Here is a 19,990-nt window from a genome sequence, read left to right on the forward strand (position 1 = left end):
CTGGGAGGAAACCAGAGAACCCTGAGGAAGCCCATGCAGACACGTGTAGAACGTGAGGCAAAACATCGTATAGACGGTAACCCGAGCTCAGAATCAAAGCAGGGACCGTGAGCCACCAACGCTGTTTATTTTCCACCCGAGACTCAAAAGCAGTCACACTTCCATCTTAATCTTCAGTAAGCACTTTATCTTGGATAGGGTCATGGTGGATCCTGAGCCTGTCCCAGGAACTCAGGGTATGAGGCAGGAATGCACAATACTCTGAATAAGTTTGTAGCCAAAAATGTGCTTATTATAACTAACACACTTTAACTGCGATTGGAGAAGATGGTCTTGCTTATATTTCACTGATTTGGCTTTTACTTCAGGGTCCTGGTTGTAGGACCATTCAACAAAAAAAATTTCTGCACTCGGCGCTTTTTAAACAAAATTTTACTCACTGTATAATCTCTGCACAAAACCGTCTCGTTTCAGTCAACTCAACAATTTAAATAGACAACAAGCACCCACGAAAAAATACTCAACTTGGACGCCTTTAAAATGTATAATAATAAAATATCTGCAAAAATAACCTTTATCATATGTACACATTTTCAGTTTTGGTTCGTTATTGTAGAGAGACTCAGTAAGTGTTCTTGCAGCTGGGATAATGACTCTTGGATTTGGGAGGGAAGATCGTGGCCGAGATCCTCCATGGCACGGGACAGGAACGCCTCGGCTGCTTCTTGGACCGCAGCTCGGCTCACCTGGTCGTTCTGGGTCCATATGGGAGTGCGGGTTAGCTTGAACCGCTCTGTAATGGAGTAGCGGAGATGACCTGATGGGGACACCATGTGTTATTGGTAACCTTTTCCTCCAGAAAGTCTCTGCTGAATGTAGGATTTAGTTTTGTACCTGTTATCACTTCTTGATAGCTGAGCATGAGCATCCACACAAGCTGCAGGAGCTCGTCCCACCTTCTCCATCTCTCCGTGCCATCCTGATAGAATGAAAAACAATAACAACAACATGTGAGGGCAAACACTTTATGCTACCTTGAATTCCTCCTTGGAGGTTCGTTGGTTTGAGTTTGGGGGTCGTGATTATGACAGCGTGTGCGTTCGAGTGGTTTAGGAGAAAATTCCTTTTGTTTTTATGGACTTTTTTGGCATGACCACTGTTGAATGTGTTTTGTTTTTTTTTTGTTCCTGACACTCCCAAACAGATTCATAAGAAAATACGAGTTCCCGAGTTTTAATAACGTCGTCGTTATGGCGTTCGAGTGCTCACCTCGTGATGGCGATATTTCCAACAGGATTACGACCGTTCTTGTCCCAGTATACAATACGCAGATTTACCAGTACATGACCATCAAGTTATTAAACATATCTACAGGGTGTCCCAAAAGTCTCCACACTTTGTTTGGCAAAACATCTCAGTTCTTTCACATAGCCTTTAAGAATGGCAAAAGAAGAGCGCGCTGAAATCGTTCTCACGGCTCGATCGGGAAGCTGTCGCAAGGTTGCTTTGGACTTTAACAGGAAGCATGGTGAGCACATCACACATCACACACACACACACACACGACACTGCTGCCAAACTTATTAACAAATTCAAAAAGACCGGAAGCGTTGCGGACCGACCGAGAAGACGTGGATGTCCACGAACATCCGCTGACGAAGACACGACCGACGTGGTGCTGGCAAACATAGTCCCTTACTGTAGGAGACTTTCAGGACACCCTGTAGTTCCTTAGCTATGCTGCTGAAGTAATTAATAATTAATAACCTGGTAGATCAGTGTACATCCCATAATGTCTGACAACTGTGTTCAAAACAGAGTGCGGTGCAAGCATGAAAAAGCACCTCACATGACGCACACACTGTAACCAAAACAACGCCCTTACCAGAACTAACCTGTATGAGCTAACTAACTCGCCTGGGTTAATTATTATAAAGATGGGTGATAAAGATTGTTGGGGAATAAAGATTGGTGTAACTCTGGCGATGACGAGGTCCAGTATTTGGCTGCATGCATCCACAGTTAAAGTGTGATCATATCACTAAGATAAGGTAAGATAAGATATATTGATCCCACACTGGGGAAATTCCTTCTCTACAGCAGCTCAATCACACACAATAGATAAGAACATACACACTAAACAGGAATAGAATAGAAAAATTCTAATTTCAAATGCGATTGAAAAAGTCTTCAAGAACAAAATGGCCGCTTCCCATAGGGTCACATGTACAGTGTGTGTTGGCGATTGCGGTTGACTTTACAGAATGTCAAGCACTTGGAGCTACATTTAAAATGAAAGATGATGATGAAGAAATGAGTGAGTGTGAAGTGCGGCGGTCTCACCGATGGGTCTGGTGCCAGTGTGGACGTGTGCAGGAAGTGCAGCAGCAGTTTGAAGGACATGGGCAACACTCTCTTTTGAGAGCAGGACTGATCCAGCAGCAGCTCCACCATCTTACACCTCAGCAGGTTGCTCTGCAGCGTGCTTAACAACAAAAATCTAACAAACGCACAGGAAATGGAAATAGTGGGTATGTTGAAATCATTCGCTTTGAATTAGTGCGATTAATCAGTAGGGTAAATATAGAAACTAGTGCACTCAGCAACAAGCGCATCATCACACACACCAGCTTAATCACCTGAGAATTTCCACGGTGTAGCATTGATGACACTTTCGCTCTCGCTGGGCCTCGTTTATCGAGCAGGATATGAACGGATTTATCCGTAAATCAGTCGTAGGAGCATTTAAAATGTGGAGTCTGGTATTCATGAAAATCCCATAACTCTTGTGTGTGTAAGTGTATGCATAAGATTAATTACTATAAACCAGCATCAAATCGTATAAGTTACATTAATCAGAGTTACGGATTAAGTTTTAACAGCCTATTTATTTCAGTTACACACATAAATGTAATACTTTTTTGTGAAACGCAGGCATTTGATAAATCCATAAAGCCAACTTAAATCCATAAATGAATACAAATAAGACCAGTCATACAATTAAGAAGAAATGACGCTGTATAAATTGGCTCTGTTTGCCACCGTGTCTGCTTTTAATGCTGTGTAAAACTTTATTAGGGCCAGAACTAAGCGTCTGATAAAGTGGATAATCTGGTACGTCTGGTACGAGCTGCAATGTGCCCTATACTCCCTGGTGTGCTGCGGACCGTCGTCGGCTTCCTGCGACACAAACCGTCCCGCTTTTCCGAGAAATTTCTGGCCAACAATCGCAAAGAAGAGAGGGAAAAAAAAAAAAAAAAGTATCCCTTGTGAGATGTGCTTGGTGTCTGTGTATATTAAACCAAGAAGATGTGAAGACAATCCTACAGAAACAGCTGGTCTTTATTTGGGGTTAATCAAAAATAATTTCAATCGATGACAGCTGTATGATAATGACTTATGAACATGAGACTGAATGTGATTGGTTTGATCTGAACAGAACCACGCCCCCAATTATAAAAGAGTGAAACTTTGCTATTTTCCCCTAAAACGTTTCTTCGTTTTTATACGTTGTAATTCCGCACTGAAAAAGTTCTGACGTGATTTATCTTTAGTTTCGTTTTTTTACATCGCAAAAACCTGCCATTTTAACCGGGGTGTGTGAGAAAATTTTTTTTTTTTTTTGGGCCCACTTAATTTACATCTAATTCACCTTTTCTGTCATTTGGCTCTGGATTTTGGCCTTTTCATGGGGTTGTTACGTCGTCAAAAAATTTTTTTTAAAGTTGACGCGAGTCAAAATAACTCGCTTCTACCTCGGAGAAAGTCTTCTTCTTTTTTTTTTTTTTTTTGCTGTTTACACATCATTTCAGCTCTTTGAGCTTTGCCCTTATGGAGCTTTTGGCAGTCAACAAATACGAATCGGCTGTGCCGTGCATGTGCCTGGTAATTTAAGGGTAATTCGTTACCATACATACACGAGTATGAAGTATTTCTCGTTGTTGTTTATTTACCTGAGCCGCCTGCACGGTGCCATGCTGTTGAGGCTGACACACAGCTCCTGAGAGAGCTTACTGGAGCTACAGGTAGGTCTGAGGTCCACCTCCATGGCCAATAAGAGCATCCTCTGCAGAATTAGCAGCATCCTGCATACATAATAAACAATCCGTTTTATCTGTGCGTCTGTGTGAATCATTTATCATTGAAAACTCGCAATGTCGTTATCATGCACATTTCAAAAGATCCTCAATACCCCCCTGATGCTTTTAGGTTAGGGTTAGGGTTAACCTAAAGTTTATCCCTTGGTTTGGAGTCATTTCAAGGCACGTTGCAAGTCTTTAATTTGAAGATGGCAATCCGATAATTCTATCAATCGGACAAGAAGTTTGAAAAACATGGTATAAAGAATTGTTGGTTTAATAAAAGGACTTATTAGTAACATCCAGTTGTTTTTTTAAATAAAATATAGAAATAATATCATATCATAAACCCTGGTCGTGGAGAACACAGAGCCTATCCGGAAATACTGTACACGAGGCGGGAATACACCCTGGATGGGACACCAGTCCATCGCAGAGCTCCATACGTACACACACACCCACTCATTTTGGTCTAGGGGCAATTTATCTTCGTCTATTCTATCCTGGCATGTTTTTGGGAGGTATGAGGAAACCAGAGAACCCTGAGGCAACCCACATAGACACATGAGAACCTCATATACTTTTTCTACTTCCTTAAAAGGGGCAAAAGATTAAGTTTGGGAACGTTTGGGTTCCCAAGTGACGTCATAGAAACATTTGACACTCGCACGTATCTAGAAATAAACCAGATCAATGTAATTACTAGATTAAAACGGTTTCATGGAAATGTACTACCTGCTTTTTCTCAATTTCACACACACACACACACACACACACACACCCACACACACACACGATACATTCATGGCACATAGTTCTAGCGAACAGTTTATTCATTCACGTAAACCTACTTCAGACAGCAGTTCTGCTCCCTTTTTTGCATTTCTTCATCCTCAGAAGTACAGAATGACTGTTTAGCGGCATCTAACAGCCAGGTCATGAGGTCCCTAAGAGGAAGAAAGTTAGAAGGACGTTAAGGAAAGAAGAAAAAAAAAGAAAAAGAAAACTTATGATGGCTGCAGTCTAACTAATATATCTATGCGCCATAATTATCTAACGCACTTTCGGACCGATTTTATGAGACTCACCTGACCTGTCTGAACCGATTATCACACGAAATCATTTCGTTAGCGATCGAGAGGTGAAGCCGCAGCATCGGGAGCTTGAACTGGAAGTCGTCTTCCAAAACCTGCAGCACGTACTGAAGCAGGAGACAGCGCACTTCACTGCGCAGCCTCCTCGCCTCGTCCTTACGCACACAAAACGATGTCCCAAGTGTAAGAAACGCAGAAAGGAAAATGATAAAGTAGCCATTACATGGTAGCGTTTATGTCTTTCCTACCTGTTCAGCCATCACGGATGATATCAATTCCCAGTCCCATGGGATAGTCGATTTGTCTGCAGGATGGTATCTGGATGAGAAGTTTTCTTGATTTAGTGTCCCATGACTTTCTCTCATATCATTTTTACACATTAACTATCCTGCTCTTTTGTTTTCGTTGCATAAGCCATTGTATTAAAGCGTTCTTTAGCTAATGTTATGTTGCAGAATGTCAAATTTCATCAGTAGGACAACATTATCCAGAAAAAGTGCTTTGTAAGGAATAAACCACCTGGGGGTGTGCTGTTATAGGAAAATAATCAGCGATGAGGTGGTGTGATATGGCCTGACGTAAAACAGAGCTACTTTTACCCCCTTAAAGTGGATTATTTTTCCTACAACAGCACTTCCCGAGGTGTGCGTGTCCCTCTCATACCGCAGCAATATGCCAGCGCTTAACAACTCTATTACTTCCTATTTCTTAAAGGGCACCTATTATGGTTTTTCACATATTACCTTTCATGTAGTGCGTTATAGAGCTGTTTGTGAATGTAAAAAGTCTGCAAGGTTTCAAAAATCAAAGCGCACGACAAACGGAGTTATTGACTCCTAAAAGAAGGAACCGATTCTGAACAGCTGAAACGAGTCGTTAGTGATTCCAGACTCACTTCTTGTACTAGTAGATTTGTAAAAAATAATAATAATAATAATAACAAAAAAAAAAAACAAAGCCCCGCCTCTGGTCTTGATCGTCTGCTCGCTGACAGCGGTAGACCAATCACAACAGACTGGGACATCTGACCAATCAGAGCACAGTATGCTCTCTGAAAGGCGGAGTTTAGAACGAATCCTTTCGAACGGATCATTTAACGTGTCGTTTGTGACACTGGAGGGGGAAAAATGAATGCTGCAATTTAAATTATGAGCACGTTAAAGTGTTTTTTTGACCTCGGATGCGTGTGAATCTATTGTATGAGAGCATTAAAACACAATTAGGCACGTTACAAAACCATAATAAATGCACTTTTTTAAAAAAAATTATTAAAAAGTGGGATAAAGTTTATGTACAGTTGTTGCTAAAGATGGTACAACAAGCCATCGAATATAATTACATGTCTGACATCTTTGTGCCTAATAAATACATTTTTTTTTTTTTTTTTTTAAAGATTAAACAATGTGACGTGTTTTTACGTATTCCCTTGTTCTAGAAAGGGAGGGGGGGCCAAAACTTTTTCTGAGCACTGTACTGCGTGTATCGTCCAGGCAATTAGTTGTATTTGAGTATTAGATACACCTTAGGCATTGAAAGATTTGTTCCATATTACTAGGTAAAATTAATCTGTGCTTTAAGGCAAACACATGTCTAATCTTATCTTCTACAAGTGCAATAGAGAAAGGTTGATACTGAAGTTGAATCCAACGTATCAGCGTCAACAGTAAAAAGATTACATCTGAACTATAATACTGTAATGACGGTGATCACCATGACTCACTTCTGCGTCCTCATCAGCAGGTTGTAGGCTTCCAGTGCCAGCACTTGAGTGCACTGTGGCTCCAGGAGGATTCCTCTCAGGAGGTGAGCTGTGATATCAGCAGGAGGGTAATAACAAGGTTGGATTAGGTCAGAGAGAAGCTGCAAAGTGCCCTCGGTGTAGTTCTCTTCGATGGTACTGTAGACCAGACTCAGGCTCTGCCTACACAGAGGCTCGGCCATGCCGAAGTCTTTGCTGTCCTCGTGAGCCGCGTTCTATTACAGGGAAGACGTGGATTAGATTAGACTGGCTATACAGCTGCCTATTCTTTAAGTTAAAGCAGGAATAAGCTTTGGCACGGATTTCGGGTTAGGGTGAGACAGGGGCATACATTTGGGAATTACTGAGTAACTGGGCACATTTAACCCTCCTATTATATTGGGGGGGCGGGGGGCGGGGGGGGTTCATCCATTATTTTATGAGTCAAAATGACTTCCACAGTTTAAATACACAGAAAAACAACAAAGAACAGCTTAAAACAATAAACCTTTTTTACGGCAACGCGGCCTCGTTACTAACACATCACTTCCGTTATAATAAATGACAGAAGTTACACTGAAAGCGTGCAAATTCAGCATATAATGACAATAAACTTGAATTAAACTTAACCTTTTAAGCAACTCGCGGCCGCATCACTGTCATGCTTTCGTGCTGCACAAACTCCGCTTTATAAAGTTCATAAATCTTCTCGGCGGTGTTTAATATAAAATGCGCCCCTGCCTTCGAGGATTTAGAGGTCGCACACTTTCTTCCTCAGTTGGGTAAATCTCCCCCGTGCCGCACGCAGAACAACTAATCGATAATGAGATTCGCTGGTAACTGTTTTCATAATCGATTATCATCGATTTTATCGATTAGTTGTTGCAGCTCTACACTCGAGTTCTTCTACTTCGACCTCGGCAAACCATGTTTACATGGAGCTCGCTTTGTGCGTCATGCTAGAACAGTCTTGGTCCTCTTAGTTCCAGTGAAGAGAAATTGTAATTCTGCAGAATTTTACAAATATTATACAGTGGGGGGGGAAATAAGTATTGAACACGTCAATATTTCTTTCAGTAAATATATTTCCAGTGAGGTGATTCACATAAAAATTTTCACCAGACATCAGTATTAACTCAAGAAATCTGGAAATATAAAGAATTCACAACATTAAAGTCTGTAAATAAAGTTATGTGTATGAAGCCCGAGAGCCAGGGACCACTCGGAAAAAGCTCCAGAAACACTTGGAGGCAGCAGGTGCCATCGTCACAGAGAAAACAATAGGCGATGCACTCCACTGCTCACGCTCATCCCGCAAGACTCCATTACTAAAGTAAAGGCATGTCGAAGCTCGTTTAAAGTTTGCTACAACTCATTTGGACAAGCCTATGAAATACCGGGAGAGTGTAGTCTGGTCAGACGAGAGCAAAATTGGACTTTTTGGCTGTCATACTACACACCATGTTTGGAGAAGAAATGGCGCTGCACATCACCCTAAAAACACTACACTGATAGTGTTTGGAGGTGGAATCATCATGGTGTGGGGCTGTTTATCATCACATGGTACTGGCAGACTTCATATAATTGAAGGAACGATGAATGGAGCCCTTTACCGGGAGATTCTTGAGAAGAATCTGCTGCCATCCACAAGGATGACGAAGATGAGACGTGAGTGGACTTCCAGCAGAACAACGATCCAAAGCATACAGCAAAGGAAACTCTCAATTGGTTTCAGAGAAAAAAAATCAAGACGTTAGAACGGCCCAGTCAATCACCTGACTCGAATCCAATTGAACACGGTTTAAAGACAATATGTTTAGAAGAATGGGCCAAAATCACACCTGAATACTGCGGCCCGTTAATTTCTTCATACAGGAAGTGTCTTGAAGCCGTCATTACAAACAGAGACTTCTCCACTAAGTATTAAATACATTTCAGTTAGCGTGTTCAATACTTTTCCCCCCCGTCTCATTCCTCTTTATTACACATAACTTCATTTACAGAATGTAATGTTGTGAATTCTTTATATTTCCAGATTTCTTCAGTTAATACTGATGTCTGGTGAAAATTCCATCTGAATAACCTCATAGGAAATAAATGTTGACGCATTCGATACTTATTTCCCGCCGCTGTATAGAGATTCTAAACAATCGTGTGCTTCTAACTTTGTGGCAACAGTTTGGGGAAGAACCACATATGCGTGTGAAGTTCAGGTGTCCACGAACCGTTGGCCATGTAGTGTACATCAGTATTACCCAGTAGGGATCGGTGATACAGATTTAATCACAAACTACACCTTAGCGTTACTAAAGTTTGGTGTTAAATTGTTAAATAAATTACCTTTGCTCGATCCTTTTATCAGTGTCGAATCAAGTCGTCAAGGATCAGTATTGAACATGTTCAAACGCCTTAATCCTAAGTGGTTTATACGTATACATTTTGAGGCAAAGTGAAAGTGAAACCTTCACCACTGGGAAGAGGATCTACCTGGCTTTGTGGCCAGCTAATTAGCATAAAACTTTTTCTTTTTTTCTTTTTTTAAAGAAATAAGCCATGGAGATGTTTACCATATCTTGAACTCGTCCCCCGAACAAATGTTTCAGCTTTTTGAACTGCACCAGAGAAATCTGCTGTCTGTCTTCTGTTTGGCGTTCGGAGAGATCTGCGCCGTCCATGTCCACGTCCATGCCGCTCGCCTGTAACACTGAAGGAGAGTCTTCAACACCTAGCGCCACACGTGACGGTGGACTGAGAGTGTAAGAGGACTTCACAGGACTGATAGGTGGACTCTCCATGTCCAGATCAGATGCTGTTTCTGGAGAATCGCCAGCGAGGAGCTCGGTAGACGTAGGGCTGACCGGCACGGGTGCTCGGTCTGAGGTAGGTAGCGTCTGAGGGTTTAGCTCCGATTGAGTCCGTGGATAAGGTGCTAAAGTGGGTGCGTGCGTTTTTTCTTGCAGCTCCATACTTTCGCCAACCCCAAACAGGGATTCGGTTTGATCAAGGCTGCACGTTGTGTATTTCTGGTCTTTGTCATCGTCATAAAGGATAAGGGATTCGTCGGAGAACACGGCCGTATCGATTTCACTTGGGCAGTAGTATGGACTGTCCAGGCTAAAAGGAGTGAGCGCTTTGTTCAGCCAGCTGTGTGGGGAGTCCAGCCTTTCATCGTGGTCGGGGGGGTTTTCAGCATGTGGTGACGTGGACGTTTGCTCTGTGTGGTTAGTGTTCTGTGCTTCGAAAAACTCCAGGAGTCCATTTGAAGGCTCAAATGCGAGCGAAATATCTTTCGGGCTTGAAGGGTGTGAAACGTTAACCGATCTTTGCGTGCTGCTATCTTGTAAACATGACCAGACGCCGTTGTGTTGGGTCGTGTACGAACTTTCTAGGTCACGTGACACAGGAACAGGAGACTGACCGCCATCTCCGTTGAGAGAGTCCAAACAAATCACATCGGTTGCAAGGTTCGCCGTGTACGACGACTGGTGAACTTTCCCACACGATTTGGCTGTAAAGCTCAAGCATGACTCGGATACATTATTCAGATCGATGATTTCTATAGTGGAACGCGGCAGTTTCTTCAGTCTTTGTGAAGGTCTTGGTCCGTCTGATGAAAAGCGGTGCTCTGTGATATCGATAAGAACCTGAGACGAACAGGAACACAAAAAAATATTTTCAATCTTCAAACATCATCGGTACGAAAACGGAAAGTCCGTCGAGCCCTACGTTCACGCTGGCGCGCGACAAATCACTCGCACGTACAGTCTCTGGTTTGTCTACTGTTGTTGTTTTTTATTCTAAACACAAATTAGACTAACACACTAATGGGTTTGCATGCTAGGGTTCATAGGCAGATTAGCAAAGCAAGCTAAGTCTTGTACTAGATACGTACACTCACCGGAAGCGCCAACGATCTACGCTACTTCCTTCAAAACTTTATTTTACTTTGCAATGTCTCTATTCGCATTTATTGATAGGCCGTGTATGACGATATAAGACGAAACCGCAGTTTTTCTTCTACTTCTGAGCATCAAACAGTAACTGGGAATTAATTGCAGGTAGGAACTAAAGCTGTGAGTCGGGAACTGATGAAACGTTGGACCGCACGTGCTATAGGAGTATTCAAGCCCGTTGTTTGAATTTGTTGCTTTATTGTGTCGTCTCAGTTCAGGTGTCGTGCAGTCGCTGAACTTGCAGCTGTGTCGCAATGCACAGATAAGAGTAATGCTTGCATGTGGCTTGTGAACGTAGGGTTCTTACTTAGTTATCACCCAATTAGATCAAGGTATCGTACGTATTCTAAACAAGTACGCAAATACGACCGCAAGTACGTGAATTAACACAAATCTTTTACTTACATACTTTACACACATTCTGGTGCCCTGCTAGAGTCATAATGGGATAATCCACAAGGGGGCAGTATGTAAAGGGGGCAGTTATTAAAGCGGGCAGTATGTAAATGGGGCAGTATGTAAATAGGGCAGTATGTAAATGGGGCAGTATGTAAGGGGAGCACTTAAGTAAAGACAGCAGTAAGTAAAGGGGGAACTTATTAAAGGGAGCACTTAAGTAAAGGGGGCAGTAAGTAAAGGAGGCAGTTATTAAAGAGGGCAGTAAGTAAAGGGGGCTCTTAGTAAAGGGGAGGTATGTAAAGGCAGCAGTTAGTAAAGGGGCGGTATGTAAAGGCAGCAGTTAGTAAAGGGGCGGTATGTAAAACCAGCAGTTAGTAAAGGGGCGGTATGTAAAGGCAGCAGTTAGTAAAGGGGCGTTATGTAAAGGCAGCAGTTAATAAAGGGGAGGTATGTAAAGGCAGCAGTTAATAAAGGGGCGGTATGTAAAGGCAGCAGTTAATAAAGGGGCGGTATGTAAAGGCAGCAGTTAGTAAAGGGGCGGTATGTAAAGGCAGCAGTAAGTAAAGTGGCGTTATGTAAAGGCAGCAGTTAGTAAAGGGGCGGTATGTAAAGGCAGCAGTTAGTAAAGGGTGGTATGTAAAGGCAGCAGTTAGTAAAGGGGCGGTATGTAAAGGCAGCAGTTAGTAAAGGGGCGGTATGTAAAGGCAGCAGTTAGTAAAGGGGCGGTATGTAAAGGCAGCAGTTAGTAAAGGGGAGGTATGTAAAGGCAGCAGTTAGTAAAGGGTGGTATGTAAACTCAGCAGTTAGTAAAGGGGCGGTATGTAAAGGCAGCAGTTACTAAAGGGGCGGTATATAAAGGGAGCAGTTAGTAAAGGGTGGTACGTAAAGGCAGCAGTTAGTAAAGGGGCGGTATGTAAAGGCAGCAGTAAGTAAAGGGGAGGTATGTAAAGGCAGCAGTTAGTAATGGGTGGTATGTAAAGGCAGCAGTTAGTAAAGGGGCGGTATGTAAAGGCAGCAGTTAGTAAAGGGGCGGTATGTAAAGGCAGCAGTTAGTAAAGGGGCGGTATGTAAAGGCAGCAGTTAGTGAAGGGACGGTATGTAAAGGCAGCAGTTAGTAAAGGGGCGGTATGTAAAGGCAGCAGTTAGTAAAGGGGCGGTATGTAAAGGCAGCAGTAAGTAAAGGGGTGGTATGTAAAGGCAGCAGTTAGTAAAGGGGTGGTATGTAAAGGCAGCAGTTAGTAAAGGGGCGGTATGTAAAGGCAGCAGTAAGTAAAGGGGCGGTATGTAAAGGCAGCAGTTAGTAAAGGGGCGGTATGTAAAGGCAGCAGTAAGTAAAGGGGTGGTATGTAAAGGCAGCAGTTAGTAAAGGGGCGGTATGTAAAGGCAGCAGTTAGTAAAGGGGCGGTATGTAAAGGCAGCAGTAAGTAAAGGGGTGGTATGTAAAGGCAGCAGTTAGTAAAGGGGTGGTATGTAAAGGCAGCAGTTAGTAAAGGGGCGGTATGTAAAGGCAGCAGTTAGTAAAGGGGCGGTATGTAAAGGCAGCAGTAAGTAAAGGGGGCACTAAAAGTAAAGGGGCTGTTAGTAAAGGGGTAAAAACTAAAGGGGGCAGTGGAACAGAGATTTGAATTAGCTACTATTTCCAGAGATGCATTTTCTATACTTTTGTTGTGCCTGGGGTAATATAATGTTCATATACAGCGCCTCGATCAGTAACGCACGGAACAACGCATCACGTTACAAATTCTGGATGCATGCAAATTCTAATCGCATTGGCTGAAAACGCCTCTCGTCATCATGCAAGTTGGCTTGTGCAGAGTATGTAACAGGCCTAATGTGCATGAACTGAGATGCCAGTTTATTAATTACTAGATATACCCAACACTCATTCACCACTTTATCAGGTATAGTATATGGCCAAAAGTATGCGGACACCTGACCATCACAATCATATTTGCTTCTCTCCCCCCCCACAAGTTTGAAGCACACAGTTTGTACAGAACGTCTTTGTATGTTGAAGCATTAAAATTTCCCTTCACTGGAACTAAAAGGCCCAAACCTGTTCCGGCATGATAATGCCCCTGTGCACAAAGCGAGCTCTATGATGAAGGTCAGAGTGGAAGAACTGGAGTGTCCTGCACAGAGCCCTGACCTCAACCCCACTGAGCACCTTTGGGATGAACTGTAACACTGATTTCACCCCAGACGTCCTCGCCCAACATCAGTGCCTGTTCTCACTAATGCTCTTATAGCTGAATGATCACAAATCCCCAGAGTTGCACTTCAAAATCCAGTGGAAAGCCTTCCCAGAAGAGTGGCGCTCATTATAACAGCAAAGATGGTCAGGTGTCAACAAACGTTTAGCCATATAGTGTATATCTACACCCACGGACCACTTTATCAGGTACCTTCTAGGGCCAAGTCATAGAACATTGATGTCATGAAATTGTCACGATACGCTTTACTTTATAGTACTTTATAGTTTTTATTTTTTTAAATAAGACATACCCTGTAACCTGGATTGAAAGCAGCTGATTAGATCTTAATGTTTTGTATCTTTAAAAATACCTTTTTTCCCCCCAATTTGTCCTCCTTTTCGTTGTTAAATTATTTATTTACGAAAGTGCAATTTGAATTGACAAATGAATTTCTGGGGCATAAATAGTGCTGAAAATTTGGGCAGGGAAACATTCTCTGTTATAATACTAGTGTGGGAAATGATAAATAATTCCTTATTATCAAGATCATAAATGGATGGTGTAACCATGTCTCTTTCCAAAATAAAATAAATAAAAAAGTAAGAGTTTCACAGCACTTGTGAAATCACAACTATATCGGTTATTCCTTCACTTTATAACATTATGGCCTATTTTGTATACGTTGATGACATACACCGATCAGCCATAACATTAAAACCACCTGCCTAATATTGTGCAGGTCCCCCTTGTGCCACCAAAACAGCTCTGACCCGTTGTGACATGGAATCCACAAGACTTCTGAAGGTGTGCTGTGGTATCTGGCACCGAGATCCTTTAACTCCTGTAAGATGCGAGGCGGGGCCTCCATGGGTCGGACTTGTTTATCCGGAACATCCAACACACGCTCGATCGGACTGAAATCTGGGGAATTTGGAAGCCGAGTCAACACCCTGTACTTTGTCATGTTCCTCAAACCGTTCCTGAACAATTTTCGCGGTGTAGCCGGGCGCATTATCCTATTACATGTCAAAGAAACATCTACATGAAGTCCAGGCTCAAGGTTTTCCAGCAGAACATTACCCCGAGCATCGCACTGCCTCCACCGGCTTGCCGTCTTCCCCTAGTGCATCCTGGTGCCATCTCGTCCCCAAGTAAGTGACGCACGTACACACACACACGCGCGTCTACATGATGTAACAGAAAAAATCATTCATCAGACCAGGCCACCGTCTTCTATTGCGCCATGGTACAGTTCTGATGCGTTTTCAGCAGTGGACGAGTCAGCACGGGCACTCTGACACCGCCGTCTGAGGCTATGCATTAAGCTGTGATTCACCGTGTCTTCTAATCCTTTCTATCTAACTTTACAGCAATTCGTGCTACGGTACCTCTTCTGTCGGATCGGACCAGACGGGCAAGCCTTCTCTCCCTACGCACATCAACGGACCTCGGGTGTCCGTGACCCCGTCTCGGTCTCCGGTTCACCGCTCGTCCTTCCTCGGATCACTTTTCTTTTCGTAGGTACGAAACACTGTGTACCAGAAACACCCCACGAGACCTGCCGTTTTGTAGACGCTCCGACCCGGGTCGTCCAACCATCACAATTTGGCTCTTGTAAAAGTCACTCAGTCAGATCCTTACGCTCGCCCATTTTTCCTGCTTCCATCACATCGACTTTGAGAACTGACTGATCACTTCCTCCCTCATAAATACACCCCACCTCTCGACAGGTGCCACTGTAGTGACAAAACCAAAAAGTTATTCACGGCACCTCTCAGTGGTTTTAATGTTATGGCTGATCAGTGTATAATCCAAGCTGTTACACTACCATGTTATTTGTCCTCTTTAAAAACGTTAAGCTGTTCGTTTTATTTATGAATTAAAAAGTATGAATTTGATAACTCCAAAGTCTTGATTGATATCGTGATATAAATAGTATGTCGTGGTTATTATTAACAGCAGGAGGATTTTAAAAAAATAAATACATACATACATACATTTTTAAAGCACGTGTGTCAGGAAGGAACCAGGTGTCTAATATTATATTAACTGCTGTTGTTTTAAAAATACAAATCGTAAGCAAACACTTAAACTAACCATTGAATGCTCTGGTTTAAAGCTGTGAAATGAAATAAATTAGTTTTGAGTAGAGACAACAGCAATGCTAAGACTTACAGGTGTGACGGGCAGCAGTTCAGCTCTGATAAACGGAATGCCATTGGAGAGGTCATCTGTATAACTGCTAATAAACTCAATATCCGAGTCCTCTTCACTTCCAGAACTGAGTGAAATAACATCATCCATTATGTAGTATCAGGGTTTCTATACCCAGTTTAACCATTGAGCCAAAAACAAACAAATAAAAAACCTAAACCAGTCTGAGAATCGTGGTTAGAGGGAGAGCTAAAAACAAACGGAAGTAAAAACAAAAATTCACAGCTAACTGCTAACTCGGTAGTTTAGCTTAATAAAAGCGAACATGTCCAAAAGGTAGTCCAGTGATGGTGTATTCGCTGTTTTTTCATACAAAGCCAAGCCCTTACACGTTTCGAGAGATTTATATAAGAAAAAACACACAGATATTTCATTATACAATGGCGAAAAGAAGCCGGTGGGCTAGCTAGTAGGAGGCGCAAGTTGGAAACACGGAGGAGCTTTGAGAAGTGGAATTGAAAGCGCTAGGAAGATAGCTAGCTAGCTAGCTAGTTAGCACAATGTATTACTAGCTAACTGTTGAAACTTTTTTGAGTTTTATGACAATCATATTGTTAGCTTTAAGTTAGGTGTATTAGGTGACATTGTGGTTAGCTTGTATTGTCACTATAATAGTTTATAATTGTATGGGTATTAATGTTGGTGTTGTAGTAGTGTAGTATCGTATACGGATGTATATGTACGTGTGTGTTCAGGAGGTTAACATGGATGGGGATGTAGCTCAGTGGTAGAGCGCATGCTTTGCATGTATGAGGCCCCGGGTTCAATCCCCGGCATCTCCAACCTAAGATTTTTTTTCTTTCATGGTTTTATAGTAAATATTTTAAATAAATCCAAATAAACCATACTTAATATACATTTGATATATTCAGTCCAAAAATGACTATTTTCTTAAATATTGCGTTTACATCGAGTTGGAATTACAGTAATGTTAGTTAATATGGTGATGGTGTTCATTGCTCCCAGGTTGTTAACAGGTTTCAAGTCTTACCTTTTACCTTTTACCTTAGTTCCTAGATGGGAACCTGAAAATATATATTTTTTTAAAAATAAATACTGCTATAAAGTATAAAGGATTGAGACGTTGGATGTTCGAGATTCGCAAATTAAGGGACCGTCTCTAAAGTTACGTATGACATTGAAACGTATAGCTTACACTTCTAACTTCAATAGCACTTGAAGAGAGTGCCTTATGGTCATAAAACCAATCTGTCTAAACATGTGCATAAGTAAATTAAACTGTACACACTTCTCTATACAGTTTTTAAAAATATGCATTCAATTACCAAACATGTCGGTTCGTGTAGGTTTTTTGGTTCATGTATTGTAGGATTAAATATAAAAAAAAATATATATATATATATATATATATATATATATATATATATAAAGGTGTGCATTATAGCTGAAACCTACATGAACACTTTACAGTTGGTATTGTGACTCTAAGCCATTCTCTTCAAATGATATTGAATTTTAAATTATGGTATAGTTTGTGTATGAGCCCATTCGGTAGTGAAATACATCACAATATTTACATGCGATTTTATAGTTTATTTTATTAAATACCAAAAATCTAAAAGTTGTGTATTATAGCTGATACCTACGTGAACACTTTCCAGTTGGTTTTATGACTGTAAGTCACTCTCTTGAAATGCTACTGAAGTTAGAATCGTGTATACCAATGTCGTATGTAACTTTAGAGACGGTCCCTTAATTTGCCACTCTCGAACTTTCACCATCAAGCCAACTTTATACCAGTAAAAGACTGGTGTTATTTGTGTTTAAAATAGTTCCAACCCTCAAATCTGATTGGCTGAAGTTGTTTTCTTCCACCGAATCTCTATCACTTGTTTGCTAAGTAACAGCAACAAGTCACTGCATAATGTTAACAAATTTTTCCAAAAATGAAAATTACACAGGAGTAAGTTCAGGTCCGGATGATTGGACAAGCGGCGTTCCAAGGTTGCTGATCTTTAGCACCAATTCTAGCAAATAGCAATAGTTTGTTACACCGAAACCATTACTACACTTACTGTAGGCTGTCAGTCAATCAGAATATTGCCATGGCAACATGCAACTCTCTGTCCAGCCGTGGCTTCTTTGGGAGCTATTTCCATTGACATAGCAAAAATAAACAAAATATTTCACCATATTGTGCTTGAATGTCAGTTATTTGATACTTGCGGTGATAAAATAATTCATTTGTTTTGCCTGATTGAAAATGTCTGATAAGTCAATTGTATGACAATGATTGAACGACTGTGAGAAACTGTTAATAGCGTTATTGTATTGTATAAAAGCAATATCGCACTCGCGATCATGCGGTTGTAATCACAGCATTGTCAATATTCAGTACAACATCGCTCTCGTTCATGTGATGTTGTTGTTGTTGTTGTTGTTGTTGTTGCTAAAAGTGTAGCTTGAAGTAAATCCTAATTCCGAGATCTAGATCCTTCTTTGGTGTCTTATTCCTCTTATATGACAGCAATTTGTCAGCGAATACAATGCTTACAATGAATACGATGTTCCCTGCCTCTATTTTAGCCTCTATTCTGATATTTTACTTTTATATACGTACAGCACTTTTGGTAACTATTATTACTTAATTACTATTTTGTATCTGCATTATGTATTTACTGTTTCGATTCCTGTTTGTACTGCATGAATATTTACCTCATGATTGCTATCTTTTTTTTTTTCTTGAGGTTGCTGTAACCTAGTATGCGATCCGATGGTTTCGTTTTATCACATCTCAACGGTTTTAGTTTCTGATTTCCCAGCTCTGTAGACGAAGCCAGTTTAAGCCAGTTTTACGTTGCACCTGCAGCACAGTAACCTCATGTAACCCTGTCTTTACCCCTCCTTTGTAGATCGTCCTTCTCTCTATTCCGTATTCTCTCATGTATTAGAATTATGAAGTGAGGTACCTGTGATTTTTAGGTCAGGCTGCGACTTGAATTGCTCTTGTATCAGAATCACTGATAGTATAATCTCGTTTTCTTTCCTATGGAACGTAAACACCTTTTCGATCGAGCTTCTGGACTCAGTATGTTTCTGTTCGTTCTTCTTCAGGTGGAAACATTCTCCATTAACAAGTTATAGCTGTAACCGTTTAGTTACCGACAATCTGGGAATTGTAAAGTTCTCTGTCTTGAAAATTTTCCCACGGCGGAAACCTTCCCGACTGTTACAAAGCGGTGACACTGGAGACTCCTTCAATAACGTCTCCTCCGTATCCATGACTATATGTTTTGTTTTGTTTTTTGTTAAATAACGACAGATTTTTCAAATCGGATTATGTAGATTATGTAGAGGATCCAGCATACAAGTCTGTGTGAATTATTAGTTGTTACAGTTTGAAGTACACCTGAGTACAACTGGGAGCTTCTTATACGTAAGGGGTTAAGTCGTATATGGAAACAAGACCAAACCACTGGGAAAATCAACTTTTCCTATGGATATGTTGGTCATTCTGTAATAAAAATGAGCAACAAAGACACTGTAGTTACAATTAGCGTTGACCACAGAGCATCAAATAATTGTCAATGTTGTGTCATAAGCCGTGAACCCAGAGCTATAAGGAAATTTCAGCATCCGGAGTCCATAAAAGAGGGCCATTCATACAACATCGTCTTATACACTCGGGTGAACGCAACCATGACCTCTATCTCCAGAACGTTCCCTTCATCCATCTGCATCTTCATATTCCATCTAAGCAGTGCATCATACTTGGTTTTGCAGTCATCATTACACATCAGGAACGGTTACATATTCACTCACTCTTGTCGGATCCTACACATGCTGCCCGTGAGCCTTCATGTGACGTTCACAATGGCCGTCTATATGACTGCAGAGTTCCTCCAACAGCGGGCCGAGTTGTTAGGGAGACCACATGGTTCACATGGTTCTTTGTGGCTTTTCGATCATTCTGTCTCTAACACATACGCCTATTCACACACACAGACACACACATCCTGCTTTTTCAAACCGGCTTAAAATACAGTATGCACTACCCTTTTGCCCCTCGAGCCGGCGCTGACCTTTGACCTGGGTCAGCCTTGTCACCAGGACAGCAAGGACAATAATGTGGCCTCTTGCCTCTTTTCCAGATGGGGGGGTTTTACAATTGCGGTGGCTAAATGCCGCAATACTTTGAGTACTAAATAAATGACGTATAATATGTTCAGTTAAAATAATTACACTGATAATAAATGCCACCAATTTCACAGCGTTTTAATAAATATGCAAAGAATAACAAATAAAAAATAAAACATTAAACATGTCTTGTACCCAGGAAGTTTAGATATTTCCAGTT

The 19,990-nt window shown here is 41.4% G+C and overlaps 1 protein-coding gene and 1 non-coding gene across 6 annotated transcripts; one reads left to right on the plus strand and one right to left on the minus strand.

Annotated features, from left to right (window-relative positions):
- Nucleotides 1-415: 415 nt before the first annotated feature.
- On the minus strand, nt 416-18,625 carry simc1 (SUMO interacting motifs containing 1). 5 transcript variants are annotated; one of them, XM_053631802.1, is made up of 11 exons: nt 18,349-18,625; nt 15,634-15,739; nt 9,479-10,555; nt 6,894-7,147; nt 5,422-5,491; nt 5,168-5,328; nt 4,931-5,026; nt 3,954-4,085; nt 2,344-2,500; nt 895-979; nt 416-817 (listed from the first exon to the last, which is right to left on the minus strand). In XM_053631802.1, exons 1-11 carry the CDS (start codon nt 18,351-18,353, stop codon nt 594-596), a joined length of 2,367 nt encoding a protein of 788 aa, XP_053487777.1. In that variant the 5' UTR covers nt 18,354-18,625; the 3' UTR covers nt 416-593. The 5 variants fall into 5 exon arrangements, with proteins under 5 accessions (XP_053487777.1, XP_053487779.1, XP_053487780.1 ...); XM_053631804.1 differs by lacking the exon at nt 18,349-18,625 and adding an exon at nt 17,591-17,708; XM_053631805.1 differs by lacking the exon at nt 18,349-18,625 and adding an exon at nt 16,664-16,697.
- trnaa-ugc (transfer RNA alanine (anticodon UGC)) lies at nt 16,383-16,454 on the plus strand. Its single transcript has one exon. It is a non-coding gene; the product is annotated as a tRNA-Ala (tRNA).
- Nucleotides 18,626-19,990: the final 1,365 nt, after the last annotated feature.

Source organism: Ictalurus furcatus, chromosome 8, assembly GCF_023375685.1.
Source record: "Ictalurus furcatus strain D&B chromosome 8, Billie_1.0, whole genome shotgun sequence".
Taxonomy (NCBI): Eukaryota; Metazoa; Chordata; class Actinopteri; order Siluriformes; family Ictaluridae; genus Ictalurus; species Ictalurus furcatus.

Excerpts from the sequence above, each read along its gene's own strand:
- simc1 (XM_053631801.1), bottom strand. The coding sequence starts at position 15,762 with ATGGATGATGTTATTTCACTCAGTTCTGGAAGTGAAGAGGACTCGGAT. Across the intron at positions 2,501-3,953 it reads GCACCGTGCAGGCGGCTCAG|ATTTTTGTTGTTAAGCACGC; the intron begins GTAAATAAACAA and ends TGCGTTTGTTAG. Across the intron at positions 980-2,343 it reads CACTGGCACCAGACCCATCG|GATGGCACGGAGAGATGGAG; the intron begins GTGAGACCGCCG and ends TCATTCTATCAG.